This window comes from Pelodiscus sinensis, chromosome 1 (assembly GCF_052426305.1).
Source record: "Pelodiscus sinensis isolate ZL-2025 chromosome 1, ASM5242630v1, whole genome shotgun sequence".
Lineage (NCBI taxonomy): Eukaryota > Metazoa > Chordata > Testudines > Trionychidae > Pelodiscus > Pelodiscus sinensis.
The window spans coordinates 294,624,462-294,639,887 of record NC_143052.1 but is presented as its reverse complement, the minus strand read 5'-3'; the positions used below and the strand labels follow the sequence as shown (position 1 = coordinate 294,639,887).

Below are 15,426 nucleotides of genomic sequence, written 5' to 3'. Positions count from 1 at the left end.
AAACCTTCATTTGTTGCAGTTCCATCCTTGATTTTTTGTTTCAGAGACAGCAATACGTTTTGCATCTGCTCAAATATGAAGTCCACTCTTCCATCTTCCATTTGCCTCCAAAACATCTGTGCATCACCTGAAATACACATTTCCATTTACAACACAATTTCTAATGACTGGAGTTTTAAAACGCATTTAAGTGCCTAAACATGCAGACAAGGACAGAGTGAGATTTTTCAAAGGCATCTGAGCAATTTTAAAAATTCCACTAAACTCCTCTCTCCATTTTTAGCCACTTAAATACGGTTAAAAATCTGACCCTAGATCTAAACTAAAAGGGAAAGTTTAATCTAACAATGTGCTTGAGGGGCTTTCTAGAGACTCAGAGGTGTCCCTTATTAAAGTTCGGGTTAGGAATGTTAAATATTGCTTAATTGAATAGCCGATTAACCCCATGAATTCTTATAGTTAGTCAACTATTCTATAGTTCCCATGGGTGGAGCTGGCAGCCAGTGTGCTCTAGTCCCACTCCCGGGGAGCCCCCTTGCCACCCCACACTGCTGCATCTCTATCAGAGGCAGCAGCGCAGGGTGCCAGGAGGCAGGAGCTGGTCCACAAGGGGAGCCAGTTTCAAAACGAGCTCCCCTCGCGGACCAGCTGCTTGCCACCCCGCACTGCTGCCTCTGATAGAGACGCAGCAGCGTGGAGTGGCATAGGCCTCCCCGGGAGTGGGGCCAGTACAAGTCAGAATTAAGCCAGACTGCCTGCTAGCCTGGCTCCTCATATACTTTAAATGCAGAGCCACAGTGGGGGGTAGGTCCTAGACCCAACACAAGCTGGGACAGAGCCAGGCTGCTGGACAGTCTGCTAAATTTACGGACAAGGGAGGGAGAAATACGTGTAGTCTATAGCATTAACTGATAAGCTTTTGCTTATCGGTTAATCGACTATGCTATTATATGCCTAGTGCTAGTACCATCAAACAGGAATGAATGTTAAGAACTTGCTTCTAACAGAGATCACCCTTCTCTCTGGGCATTGTTAATTATTTCTAATAGAGATGTATTATCACTGAAGTTCATAAAAAAATATTGCAGAACTTTATTTTAGTTGACAGGACTGCATCATACAATAGGCATTTTTACCATAACCTGTATAAGTTTTTCATATCCCCACAAGTTAACAACTTTGCTGCCTACCAGAAAAATGTTAATGTTCTGAGACAAAAGCGTCTTAACATGTTTGTTTGCAAAGTGGTGTTAGTTTTATGAACCTTTTCTATATCAAAAAGCAGTCACCCTGCTTGGGTATAAGAATGGCCACACTAGGTCTGACCAAGGCTCCATCTAGCCCCATAGCCAATTCAGAGGGAATGAATAGAATAATCATCAACTGATCCATCCTGTCGCTCATTCCCAGCTTCTGACCAACAGAGGGACACCATACTTGCTCATCTTGATGACTAAGTCACTGATGCACCTATCCTCCATTAATATACAGTAAACTTCCGATAATCCTGCACCTTTAGGACCCAGAGGGTGCCGGATTACCGGATATGCCGGACTATCAGAAGGGGCGGCTATGAGGGGTCTGGAGTGGGGTGGGAGGGGATGCCACCCCAGACCCCTCATAGCCCCCCCTTACGATACTCCGGATCTGCCCCAGGCATCCCTGATTCAGCTGCTGCTGGTGAGTTTCAGCAGCAGCTGAATCGGGGATGCTTGCAATAGAGCAGCTGGGGTGCTGCCGGGTTGGTCCCGCAGCGCCAGAGGACAGCGCTGCGGGACCAACCCGGCAGGACCCCAGCTGCTCTGCCCCAGGGGTCCCCGATTCAGCTGCTGCTGAAACAGATCAGAGGTTGATTCCAGGAAGCCCGGAGCTTCCTGGAATCAGCCGCTGATCTGTTTCAGCAGCGGCTGACGTGGGGACCCCTGGGGCAGAGCAGCTGGGGTGCTGCCGGGTTGGTCCCGCAGTGCCGAGGGGCGGCGCTACGGCACCAACACAGCAGCACTCCAGTTGCTCTGCCTCAGGCGTCTGGATTCAGCCTGCTGGTGAAACTGACGCTGCTGGTCAGTTTCAGCAGCGGCTGAATCCCGACTTCTGGGGCAAAGCAGCTGGGGTGCTGCCGGGTTGGTCCGGTAGCGCCGCCCCTCGGCACTGCGGGACCAACCTGGCAGCACCCCAGCTGCTCTGCCCCAGGGGTCCCCACGTCAGCTTCTGCTGAAACAGATCAGCGGCTGATTCCAGGAAGCCCAGGGCAGAGCAGCTCTGCCCCGGGCTTCCTGGAATCAGCCACTGATCTGTTTCAGCAACGGCTGACTTGGGGACCCCTGGGGCAGAGCAGGTGGGGTCCTGCCGTGTTGGTCCCGCAGCGCCGTCCTTTGGCGCTGTGGGACCAACCCGGCAGCACTCCAGCTGCTCTGCCCCAGGCATCCCCAAGAGCAGCTGGGGTGCTGCCGGGTTGGTACCGCAGCCCCGAGGGGCAGCGCTACGAGACCAATCCGGCAGCACCCCAGCTGCTCTGCTCCCGGCTTCCCCGATTCAGCTGCTGGTCAGTTTCAGCAGCAGCTGAATGGGGGAAGCCTATCCGGCTGCCCCAGCACTTCCGGGTTCCTGATGGTGCCGGACCATCAGGAGTCCCAGAGCATTGGATGCTGGACTAATGGAGTTTTACTGTATCTAGTTATTTTTTGAACTTTGCTATAGTCCTGGCCTTCACAACATCGTCTGGTACAGGTTTCACAGGTTCACTGTGCATTATGTGAAGAAATTCTAACTTTTGTTTGTTTTAAACCTGCTGCCTAATAATTTCATATGGTGACTCCTAATTTGTGTTTCATAAGGAGTAGATAACCTTCTTTGCTTTCTCCACACCAGTTATGATTTTATAGCCCTTTATCTTATTCCACTTAGCTGTCTCTTTTCCAAGCTGTGAAGTCCCAAACTTATTATTTCCAAGGTCAAAAGTCCCAAATCTCTCCTCACACGGAAGCTGTTCCATTCTCCTAATAATTTTTGTTGCCTTTTTCTGTACCTTTTCCAATTTCAATATATCTTGACATGGGGAGACCACATCTGCTTGCAGTATTCAAGCTGTTGGCACACATGGATTTATATAAAAGCAATATGATATATGTGGTGTATTATCTATCCCTTCCTTTATGATTCACAACACTATTTGTTTTTTGGACTGCCGCTGTACACAGAGTAGATTTTTCAGAGAACTATCCATGACTCCAAATCTCCTTCTTCAGTGAAAACAACTAATGTGGACCCCATCATTTTATAAGTGTATATGAATGCCTATAAAATCCTATTTCAATTGAAAAGGCAATTAATAAGAGTTCTTAGCCCCACATTCCTCTTTCCTGCAAAGCACATGAGTCTGCAGTCTACAGTCTATATGGGAAATCTTTTTATCGGAATGTCTAATTCTGCCAATATTTTAACTGGAAAGGCCATCAATAAAAAGTATATTGCTCCAATGTGTGACAAAAACCAGTCATAACAAGGAAATGTATTATTAGTATTAAGATTATTAGTTTCTGTCCATAAAATAATCCAGAAAGATCTAGATCCGTTTTCTCAACTAATTTTGAAATCATTTCCTATTTAAAGAGGACTGCTAATTTGGATGGGCAAATATCCTCATACATAAAATGGGTACGTGTACTATCTTCTAAGAAGTTGCAGGATAACATGTTTGGGTACTTGCGAAGACATGAAATCAGTATTTGCTGCTGGTATAGTTTCCTTAGGCACAATGGTTTCTGTTTACTAAATATGGCAACGGTTAAGTAATGTGAGGGGGGTTGGTTTCTGGAGAGGGAGACGGAGAACACAAAACTCTCTTATTAGTGTGAGATGATATTAGTAGCAGCAATGAGATTCCCTTTACTATTAAGAGGCAAGATTTGGAAAGGTTTTTTCCAATAAAACTGATTGGACAAGGAGGGTACTTGCCATCCGACAATACCTCCTCTCTAACCCTGTATTCACAGAGATAGACAACACAAGGAAGACCAATATCCTAGGGGAGGGGTGTCCAACCTGCGGCTCTTGAGCCACAGGCGGCTCTTTGCTTAAAGAAATGCAGCTCTTGCTGGTTCTGAGCTGTGTGCTCGGACTGCTCATGGCTGGCTGCTCTGTGCATGCACCCCAGCGCCTGAGACAGAAACACATGGTGATGGCAGCTCCAAGACCCAGGCATTGGGTTAGAGTAGGGGAGGGGACTGAGAGTTCCTGTCTCTGGGGGAAGGAGAGGGGCATTGGGTTAGAGCGGGGAGGGGGGCCGAAGCACTTTAAACACAAAGTCTTCATACATGCAGAATAAGGCAGCCAACACAGATGTCATATTTAAATTCCAGGGCAAAAAAAGAATCAGCATGTTACTCGTTTACACTGTGTTTCTTTAAAGAAAATTGAAAGGATACTGTTTGCCAGGCTGAAGCAATTATTCTGAGATATGAGTCTCTCCCTTATTGTTTTTGAACCTATCATATTTGCAGTCTGGGACAGACCTGAATTTTTAGAACTATAAAAAAACCATAGTCTTCATCAGGTTTTTTTTTTTATTTATTATTATTATTATTATTTAAATAGAGAGGAAACCATACCAGAGATCAACAAGCTGGAGTGAAACAGGCACTTCAAATTCTGGTAATTTACTTCTCAGTTCAGTTTAATTTTAAAAAACTCACAGGACATAGTAGGGCAGTAGTGTTAAATTTAAAATACATGGTGGGGATGCTTTTTTTTTTTTAAGTGTGAAAATATTACTGTATTTTTAAAGGTTTTTTTTTTTTAATTTGATGTTTATTCCTTGTCAAGTTCTCTGCCTATGGACCGGCCATGAATTTTTTAAGTGACTGGAGACTTTTTTTTATTGGTTTTGTCCAAAATGTCTTGTAATGTTATTTTTATCACTATATTTTGTGTACTATATCTATATATAGATATATAAAAATAAATATATAATACATGGCTCTTCGCACTCTAACCACAGCTATTTGTCTCTTAGTCTCTAACTGGTTGGCCACTCCTGCCCTAAGGATGTTAAATATCAGTTAATTGAATAGTCGAGTAACCTCATGAATTCTTTTTGGCAGCCACTGGATCAGAGACAGCAGTGCAGTGTGTCAGGCAGGAGCTGGTCCATGAGAGGAGATTGTTTTTTAAACTAGCTCCCTTCACAGACCGGCTGCCTTTCACAGTGCTGCTGCCTCTAATGAAGTGGCAGTAGCCCCTGTTGGGGGGAAGGGAGGTTCTGAGCTCCCAGACCCAGCATTAGCTGGAACTGAGCTGGGCTGCCTGCCCACCCAGTTCCTAATATACTTTAAATGCAGAGCTGCAGTGGGGGTAGGTCCTGGGCTGGTTGTGAGCCAGGCCTGAGCCGGGCTGCTGGCTAACCTGCTAAAAAATGTACTGGCAGATGGTGGGAGGGGGAGGGAAATGTGTGTAGTCTATTGCATTAACCTATAATGCTATTGCTTAATCGATTAATCAACTACACTATTACATCCATAATAGCCACCTTTGAACACACACACACACACACACACACACACACACACACACACACACACACACACTTACAGTCCTATGTCAGCACTCTTAACGGACAACAAATCCTGTGAAACATGCTTGCACTAATCAAAATGCTTTTACTCCTTGAGGGATTGTTGTAGGAGGCAGCAAGCAGAAGGCCAGGCAGGTCTGCAGAGCCAGCAGGCACAGGGCACACCTGCTTGAAAACAGACTCTTTGCGTGTATCAGCTCCCACCTGCCACCCTTACCCTCTGTGATGCTGCCTCTCTATCATGGGTCAACTCCTCATGGGCACCGGCTCCCAATCCCTCCTCCCTCGATACAGAGGCAGCTGGGGGGGGGGGGGGGGGGGCGGCGTGGGGAGGAAGGGAACATGCATGTAGTTGACCAGATAACCCATAAGCCCAAATTTATTGGTTAATCATGTATCTACATGTTGACATCTCTAGTAATTGCTCTCTTAGCCCTCAAGGTGGTCTCTCTCTAGCTTAAAATGGGGAACTTGCACTGCAGCTGCTTGTTACACATATCCAATGGTAGACACAATTTCAGTCTTCAGGTTGTCATTCCCACAAGCATTATTCATTTACTGACACCTCCTCTAAGTCCCCCATAATGAAAAATATATAGATGACATCACCTTCACTTCTCTCTCCACCGACATTGCTAAGGGTCTCTACATCCAGGCACTCAGATGCTATTGTGCCAGGCACACTATAGGTATCTAGATAAAAAGATTACATAGAAATTAGATGCTGGCAGCCTTTTGCTTCTTACCAAGATTCTCCAAACAGCTTTCACTCAGCTAGCTTTAACTACAATAGGCATTTGAAAGAGCATTGCCTCAGAAGATATTTACAGGGAAAATCACGAGAAGAGCAAACCACTATGATATATACATTCTTTAAAAAAAAAAAAATCAGTACAAACTCAGAGGCTTTAGTCAAACTGTGTCATGAAGGCTGGCCAATCCCACCCAGTTTAGTTATATAAAACTCCCTCAAAAGAGGTGTTTAATGACTATTAAAAATGCTTTATTAAAAAAAAAAATCTTACTTTTTTCTTTTTCCATCCTTTGAAGTAGTTGCATACATGTACGTTGTGCTTCAAAAAACAGTTAGAACATTACTGCACTAAATCCAGGCTAAAATAGAACATTATGAACTTGCTGTCCTAGAACCTTATTCCTCAATTTATTATATTGCTCTTAGAGAAAGTGCCAGATTCCATGCTGAATGAGGGGCATAGTTAAATTTCCAATGAAAACCAATATTCAAGCAACAAGAAGCAAATCTTCAGTTGCCAACAATTCTTTATTGTTGCAATGTTATCTCTCCAAAAACCTTAGCACCTCCTTTGGTCTCATGAAACCACTTTTCATTCTCCTTTGGGCCAAGAAAATTCCATTTCTCTGTAAGTTAAAAAAAAAAAAGAATTTTGAAGTAATTTATAGTGATTGTTTTCCAAGACCTAGCAACCAGCATTATTTGCCACCAGAGAGAGACCAGAAACATGAATGTAATAAAGAGTACACTACCACTAAAATGAACAGTTTTAAAATATATTTAAAAGGATATTATCTAAGATCCTATTATCCCAAGGAAAGAAAGCAAAGATCTGTTGTTGTTTTTTAAATCAAGTTGGGCATTTGCCATCAAACCCCAATATCCGGTAATATAAGAGGATCTAAGCTTGCACACAATGCTTAATTGCATGCCCATTGACTTAACCGTAGTATGTGAGACGTCTCACTTAAGCACGTGCTTAAAATGTAGCTTTAAAGTGCTACATAGTCCTGTATTTTGTTTAAGCACGTGTACGACTGATTGCAGGTTGAGGACTAGGAATACGGACATGTTGGAGTGTCTGTTTACCACTGATTTGTAAAAGTGTGGGGAAATGCTCTTTCATAAGAACTACTCCAAAAGATCTGGCACAGATTTGCAATCTAGCCAAAGAAAGAAAATTTCAATAATCACAGCTAGGTTTGACTTAACTGCATTTTCCGGTTCTGTTTTTTGGAGGAGAGAGGGGGACGAAATACATTAGGCAAGACCGCCAGCTGTTAACTGCGGAGATATTCCCGTTCAGCTCCAGCCCGCTTCCCGGGCCAGGCCCGATCCCGCTGCCTCGCTAACGATCCCGCACAGAATCAGTTTCCAAAACCCGCAGGGGCCGGGGAGGGGACAGACCGGGCACCGCAGGGCCTGCCCCCCAGCCACTAGCAGCGGAGCGAACGCGGCAACCCCGGCGCTGGACACGGTACCTTCGCAGGCGACCACCCATTAGCCCTTCGCTCGCCCCGTTACCCGAACGGGCCACACCCCTCCTGTGGGCGTGGCTAGGCTCTGCCTCGGGAGCGGAATCTGCCCCCCCCCCCAACGTTCCAGACCTTCCTTCCGTTGGACTCACATGGCCGCCAGGCGTAGGCTCCCCCAACTAGCGCCACTCAGTCACCAATCAGCAACCACAGCTCGCCGGCCATGAGGCGGGGTTTGAACCCGGTGTCGCTCGAAAGCGATGAAAGGATTGGACGCACTCGAATGCCTGCGCGTGCGCAGAGTAGCCGGCGCGCGCGCATCAGGGGTGGAGCAAGGGGAAGCCAATGGCTATCCCGAAGGGCAGCTAGACGGGGCTAGCGGTTCGTGCGCCGTCCTCACTTTTCATTGGCTGCGAGTGGCCTTTCGTGGTGCCGTAGGGTGGCCAATGAAATCGGGCCATCACGACTAGCTCCTGAGGAGCGGCGGTGGCGGCTAAGGTGGGTTCGTCCGCCATGTTGGGTGAGGTAAAGGGGCGGAGTTCGTTGAGGCGGGGTTAGGCTCCGGGTCCCTCTCGCTGGGTGGGTGGGTTGGTTAACCCCGGGGGCGGATTGGGGGCCGCGGCGGGCACAAGCCTGGGGATTCCGGGCTGAGGGGGGTTAACCCCGGGGCCGCGGCGGGCACAAGCCTGGGGATTCCGGGCTGAGGGGGGTGAACCCCGGGGCCGCGGTGGGTACAAGCCTGGGGATTCCGGGCTGAGGGGGGGTTAACCCCGGGGCCGCGGCGGGCACAAGCCTGGGGATTCCGGGCTGAGGGGGGGTTAACCCCGGGGCCGCGGCGGGCACAAACCTGGGGATTCCGGGCTGAGGGGGGGTTAACCCCGGGGCCGCGGCGGGCACAAGCCTGGGGATTCCGGGCTGAGGGGGGGTGAACCCCGGGGCCGCGGCGGGCACAAGCCTGGGGATTCCGGGCTGAGGGGGGGTGAACCCCGGGGCCGCGGCGGGCACAAACCTGGGGATTCCGGGCTGAGGGGGGGTGAACCCCGGGGCCGCGGCGGGCACAAACCTGGGGATTCCGGGCTGAGGGGGGGTGAACCCCGGGGCCGCGGCGGGCACAAACCTGGGGATTCCGGGCTGAGGGGGGTGAACCCCGGGGCCGCGGCGGGCACAAGCCTGGGGATTCCGGGCTGAGGGGGGGTGAACCCCGGGGCCGCGGCGGGCACAAGCCTGGGGATTCCGGGCTGAGGGGGGTGAACCCCGGGGCCGCGGCGGGCACAAACCTGGGGATTCCGGGCTGAGGGGGGGTGAACCCCGGGGCCGCGGCGGGCACAAGCCTGGGGATTCCGGGCTGAGGGGGGGTTAACCCCGGGGCCGCGGCGGGCACAAGCCTGGGGATTCCGGGCTGAGGGGGGGTTAACCCCGGGGGCCGCGGCGGGCACAAGCCTGGGGATTCCGGGCTGAGGGGGGGTTAACCCCGGGGGCCGCGGCGGGCACAAGCCTGGGGATTCCGGGCGGAGGGGGGTTAACCCCGGGGGTGGATTGAGGGCCAAGGCGGGTTCACCCCTAGGAGGCGCGTTGGGTTTTTTTAATTCAAGGGGTTTGTTTTCTTCCAAAGACTTGGATGGTTCCGGCCTCTTAGTTCCCATCGCGGTGGAAAGTCTGCCCGGTGGAGCGGGAACGCGGGTTTCTGCTGGTGCTCTAACGCGCCGCAGGAGGTTGGGGGCTGCCCGAAACCTAGCACCTTTCTTCTGTTGCACGTGATTGTCTGCCCGGTGCCCTTTGCTGCGCGGCCTTGGTCTCATTTTGTAGTACACTTTAAGTGCTACATAGTCCTGTTTTTTGGTCTCCTTTTGTACTGCACTCCTGACGCCGACCGGTCTTCCTGGTGTGTTAGGTGCTGGTTGTAGTACACAGGTTACAGCGAGAGAGAAGCTTGAGAGTTGTGGGGCTTCCTCATTGCTTTCTGTTACCCTGGCTGCTAGATCTTAAAGTTATGTTTTCTGTTATTGTAGTCAGTAAAGAGTGAAATAAGGCTCTGGCCTTTTTGAAGGCTGGAAACATGGCAGGGGATGCATCTCTTAAAAAGGTGTAGTGCAGAGAGATAGTGTTGAGGTTGGTGGTTATTCAAAAACCATTTCCAGGTTTGGCTGCTGAGCTGTGCTTCAGGCTGAGGCGCAATTCATCTTTCTCACCTTCTGTGTGTTACTTTAGACTAGTTTTGTTTTACAAGGCTAAAACAGGCCAAAATTGTAGTCTTCAGGGTAAGACTGCAAGCAGTACTTAACTGTCTCATTGCAGATACGGGGGAAACATTTCCATGTCTGTGATCTCTTGGGATCAGATACCTACATATTGTACTTAATGCAAATAATTTCATTTGCAGAATTTGACCTATTAAGATGTAGAAAGTTCCTTAAACTTAACACAATTTAAAATAAACTATCCAGTAATTATAAGAATTCAGATAATCTGTTGAGCTCCTTATTTGTCTGCTGGGTCACTCTGGTCAACTACCATGTGTAAATAAGCAGCAGGCACTTAAAATATTAGCTGTTACACAAATGAATACAGTAAATGAATTATTTCAGTTGTCCTCTCAGGCTGTCTCTTGTGACTCCGAGTGCTTTAGCATCACCTAATAGTGCTGCAGCAGTGTGGAAATGCAAATTCTTACAATAATTTAGATTATTTAAAAAGGTACTGTTACTATAGATCTTATACCAGCTTTAAAATCTGACATTTGAAAACTTAAAGCAGAGTTTACAAGATACTTTTGAAAAATAATAATACACTTTTCACAATTTTTTTTCCAGCACTGATATCCTGTTTAAATGGAATATAGCAGTTCATGTTTGTGTTTTTTGCAGAGTAATTTTATATTCTAGACTGAAATCTAACATAATAGCCTGATTGCCTCCAACCTTGCGATAGTAATTTAATTAATATTCAAGAAAAAAAGAAAAAACATTGAACGCAATTTTGTTCAATGACTATCTAAACCAGGAAACATGACATCAAATTTTTGTGGAATATCTGCCACTTCATATTCATTGTTTTAAATTTATAGAACGTGTTTGAAGTTCGCTAGTTAGTTCATGAGTAGTGGATGATAAGTAACTGACATGTATAGGGAGAAGGGCTATTAATATTGATGTTACCACAAACAAGACTGGGCCAAATATTTTAAAGACAAATTTTATTTAAAATAATGGCTTACATTTTCAAAAAACCCTTTCATGATTTTTTTGCTCTGAGAATATAACTATGTGAGCTGATGGTAATGAGACAATATTTCCTTTTAACATAAACCACTGTGTATACAGGCAAATAGAAATTCTAAGGAATAGTTAACCGCAAATGTATTTCATAACAGGATAAGTCACTTGCTGCACCAAAGTCATATATCAAAGTACAGTGTTAAACTTGACTTATATGTAAAACAGCTTTACCTTTAAACTATAGGAATGTCTCCCTATATTTTTATTATGTTGGTATGTGCACTTTGGTAGTGATTATTACTTAGCTCCCAAGTTGAGTATTTTAACATGGAATAGAACTAAACATTTGCTTATTCTTTTCATGATGTATTGTTCCATAAAAATCTGCATGCTGGGGATATTGTGATTATTTCATGAGAATCCAAACATTGTGTAAACACTTTTTCTCACCTTTGATTTTTAAGTACAGGCAGTCCCCGACTTACGCGGATCCGACTTATGTCGGATCCGCAGTTACGAACGGGGCTCGCCCTGAAGGACACGGACTGCGGGACCTCGCGGTCCTGCCGCCCGTGTACTCCAGGGCTTTCTCCACGTCTCCCTGGTCTGCAGACCAGGAAGACGCGGAGCAAAGCCGCGGAGGGGCTCGGGCAGCGGGGCAGCCCAGGCGCGCCTGGGCTGCCCCGCTGCCCGAGCCCCTCCGCGGCTTTGCAAAGCCTTGGGGAAGCCGGCAGCGGAGCAGCCCAGGCACGCCTGGGCTGCCCCGCTGCCTGAGCCCGTCCGCGGCTTTGCAAAGCCTCAGGGAAGCCGGCAGCGGGACAGCCCAGACGCCCCGCGGCTGTCCCGCTGCTGGCGTCCTCAGAGGCTTTGCTCCCCGTCTCCCTGGTCTCCCCGTCTCCCTGGTAAGCTAGTACGCCCCCTCCACCCCCAGCAGACTAGGCTTTTCTCCAGACGCCTGTGGCAGAGCAGCTGGGGCGCTGCCGGTTGGTCCTGCAGCGCCGCTCTGGACGCTACTGGACCAACCCGGCAGCACCCCAGCTGCTCTGCCCCAGGCGTCCTGATTCAGCCGCTGCTGGTCAGTTTCAGCAGCGGCTGAATCTGGACGCCAGTTCCGACTTACATACAGATTCAACTTAAGAACAAACCTACAGTCCCTATCTTGGACGTAACCCGGGGACTGCCTGTATGCTTGTATTTGTTCTGAATGATGCTACTTAGAATTGTTTGTTTGGAAGAAAAAAGATTGAGAAATAAATACAATTTCTCATATTCCTACATACTATCTTCATTGTCTATTCACCTGATTAGGTTAAGAAGAATTTGTATCTGTATGTTGGTATAGTGGTTATATATTTCATGGCTTGCGAACAGCAAAATGGGCCTGGGCTTCTTTTCAGGCCTGCATGGATTGCTAAAATGTAATATTAGGAATCCAAATATAAGTGATTTAATTCCAAGGCCAGAAGGGATCATTGTCATCATCTAGTCTGACCACCTGGGTAAGAGGCCATAGAACTTCTTCAATATAATTCTTAGAGCATATCTTTTAGAAAAAATCCATCTTGAGTTTAAAAATTGTTAGTGATGTGGAATTCAGTTCCACCGTTGGTTAGTTTCAGTGGTTAAAAAGTCTATGTAGCTGTATTATTCTGTACATTTAAAAACAAGTCTGTTAAACTAAATTGTTTGATCTCCTTTAGTCCATCATTTTTCTTATACCCCAATCATTCTCATGGTTCTCTTCTGAATCCTCTTCGATTTATCAACATCTTTCTTGAGTTTTAGGCAGCAGAAGTGAATGGAGTATTGAAGCAGCAGTTACACTAGTGCCAAATACGGAGAGAGAATAATTTTTACTATTACCTGAGACTCCTCTGCTTATGCATACAGGGATTGCATTAGCTTTTTTTGGCCAGAGCATTGTGATGGAGGCTCATCAGTAGTTGATGATTCACTACAACCCCCAGCCTTTTTTGGAGTCACTGCTTCCCATGATAAAATCCCCCATTCCATAAGCATGGCCTATATTTTTAGTTCCTAGGTATATATGTTTACATGAAGCTATAATGAAACAATCTTGCTTGCATCCATTTTACAAGCAATCCAGATTGCTTAGTATCAGTGAGCTGTCTTGTTCATTATTTACCACTCCCACAATATATCATCTGCAAGCTTTATTAGTAGTAGTTTTGTGTTTTCTTCCAGATAATTAATAAAAATATTCAAATACCATATGGCTAAGAGCATCCCTGCAGGGCTCCATTAGAAACACACCTGTTCAATGATGATTCCCATTTACAATTATTTTTTGAGATCCATCAGCCACTTTTAACCCATTTATTGTGTGACATTAATTTTACATATAAAGTTTTTAATCACAAAGTCATGTGTTACCAAGTCTAATGTCTTAAATAAGTCTTATGTCAACATTGTTGCCTTTATTAACCACACTGTAATCTAATCTTTTAAAAAAAGTTAGACAGGATTGTTTGTCATAAACCTATGATGAGATGCTTTAATTGCATTATTCAATTAATTTTTACTAAGCTAATCCCATTTCAGTGCACCATTGTCTTGTCCAAGATCAGTGTCAGACTATAATTACTGGATCATCCCTATTTAACCTTTTGAAATAGTTTCACGGAATTAGCTTTCTTCTAGTCTTTTGGAATTTACTCGGTGTTTATAGATTTACTGAAAATAAACATTAACAGTCCAATGACCATCTCAGACAGCTTTTAAAATTATTGGTTGCAAGTTATTTAAACCTGATTTTAAAATGTTTCACTTGAGTAGCTTCTAGTTAACATCCTCCTGAAATACTAGTGGAAAGAGAGCCATATGATGTCAAATTTTTCCTAGGTATAACACAGAAATTTCTGTTGAGCATATCTGTCTTCTCTGCATTGTTATTCACCATGCTGCCACTTCCATCTAGTATTGACAAATATTTGTTGGATCCCTTTTGTTCCTAAGTACACTTTTAAAACTGCTTGTAACTCTATCCTTAACTCTACTGTTCTTCCCTTATAAATCAAAAACTAGAAATCATATAAAATTGATGTTAATTGCTAACAACTTCCCACTTCCATTATCTATATTTTTATTTTTATATCTGCCTTCAACTTTCCTATAAATCAGGTCAGATTTTTTTTAAATAAATATGGCTGTCTTCCTCAGTTGTAGAATTGTGGAATTTTGAGCATCTAGTTAAAAGTTCTTAAGCAATTCTGAATTAACATGCACACTTTTCTGATGATCATATCACATAAGGGGAATTTATGGGAGTTTTCATACAACAATAAGTGCAATGTTCCATTTGTTCAGCTGTGTCTGAGCCAGCCACCCTGAACTTGTTTCATCTGCCAAAAGTGTCTAATGTGCTTTGACTTAGTAGCCCAATTTGGTTAACTTTGTTGTGGAATATGAGTATGAGACTTGTGAGGCTGATTACAAAAAGCAACATCAATCTCACTGGGTAAATCTGCATCACTGGTGTCAACATTAGATGATTACTGTCACCATACTAGCCCCAATAGAGGGAATAGGGCAATACATTGGGTAGTAGTAGTGGCAACAGCAGTTAACTTCCCTTTAAAAAGACTTAAAATTATGTCAGAAGACATCTTAGTTGTCACTGGGAAAACAGTTTGTAGGGGGGGATGGAGGACTTTCAGTAAGATTCTACTCTTAAAGGAGTGCAGAATCTCGATTATGCTCATGTAATTGAGAACAGGTTATTTCTCCTGTATTTTAAAAATGAGGGTGGAGTTCAGGAAACACGCGCCATATTCTCTTCTGGGTGTTTTATAAGTTATAACATTCAAGGGCTTTTGTCAGCAAGACAATGGAAGTAAATGGCTGAAGATTCATGTATGAATTAAAACTAAAAAGGAGTTGGTAATAAGTTTTGGCTCTCCATTTGAAAGGGAGAGCAAAAGCTCTTCAAAAATGTAGAGTAGGAACTTCTGTCATATAGTACCAAGATAAGGTACACTTAACATTAGCATTTTTATTGCGGATCGTATAAAATTTTCTTTTAAGAAGCATGTTAGATGTTGGATAGATGTCCTAGGACAAGTCTCCGCTCAGGTGCTACATTGGCAGAACTGCGCTACTGTATTATGTTTGTTGAAGATATGCTATGCCAGTGGGAGTGTCTCCTGCCAACAGTATCCATGTGGACACCAGATAGGTCAGGGGTCCGCAATCTTTCAGAAGTGGTGTGCTGAGATTTAACTTATTCACGGGTCTGTGTGCTGTTAATACTTTTTAAAGTGAAAGTCCTGCTTACAGCAGCTTCATAAATAAATAAAGATGGAGATCTTGCCGTTTTAGTAACACAAGATTTTTAAAAAAATCATTAAGACCAGATTTTTAGATATCTGCTAAAAGAATCTTTTTCTTTCTTAC

At 45.4% G+C, this 15,426-nt stretch overlaps 2 protein-coding genes across 9 annotated transcripts in view; one reads left to right on the top strand and one right to left on the bottom strand.

Annotated features, from left to right (window-relative positions):
* SETDB2 (SET domain bifurcated histone lysine methyltransferase 2) overlaps positions 1–8,087 on the bottom strand; it is a 35,869-nt gene extending 27,782 nt beyond the window's left edge. For 2 of the 6 annotated variants that reach the window (XR_012900676.2, XM_075919059.2), the window contains exons 1-4: positions 7,805–7,943; positions 6,595–6,949; positions 6,179–6,262; positions 5–127 (exon numbers count right to left, since the gene is read on the bottom strand). Coding sequence is in view for 5 of the 6 variants with exons in the window: in XM_075919059.2 (XP_075775174.2) it covers positions 5–127; positions 6,179–6,262; positions 6,595–6,628 (241 nt within the window). In the remaining variant the exon portion in view is untranslated. The other 4 variants (XM_075919060.2, XM_075919061.2, XM_075919063.2 and 1 more) reach the window with 4 other exon arrangements.
* Positions 8,088–8,152: 65 nt separating this feature from the next.
* CAB39L (calcium binding protein 39 like) overlaps positions 8,153–15,426 on the top strand; it is a 112,926-nt gene continuing 105,652 nt past the window's right edge. For 2 of the 3 annotated variants that reach the window (XM_075919073.2, XM_006121344.5), the window contains exon 1: positions 8,157–8,296. The gene's annotated coding sequence lies outside the window, so the exon portion shown is untranslated. Of the gene's footprint in view, positions 8,297–15,426 lie in introns of all 3 variants that reach the window. The other variant, XM_006121347.5, reaches the window with a different exon arrangement.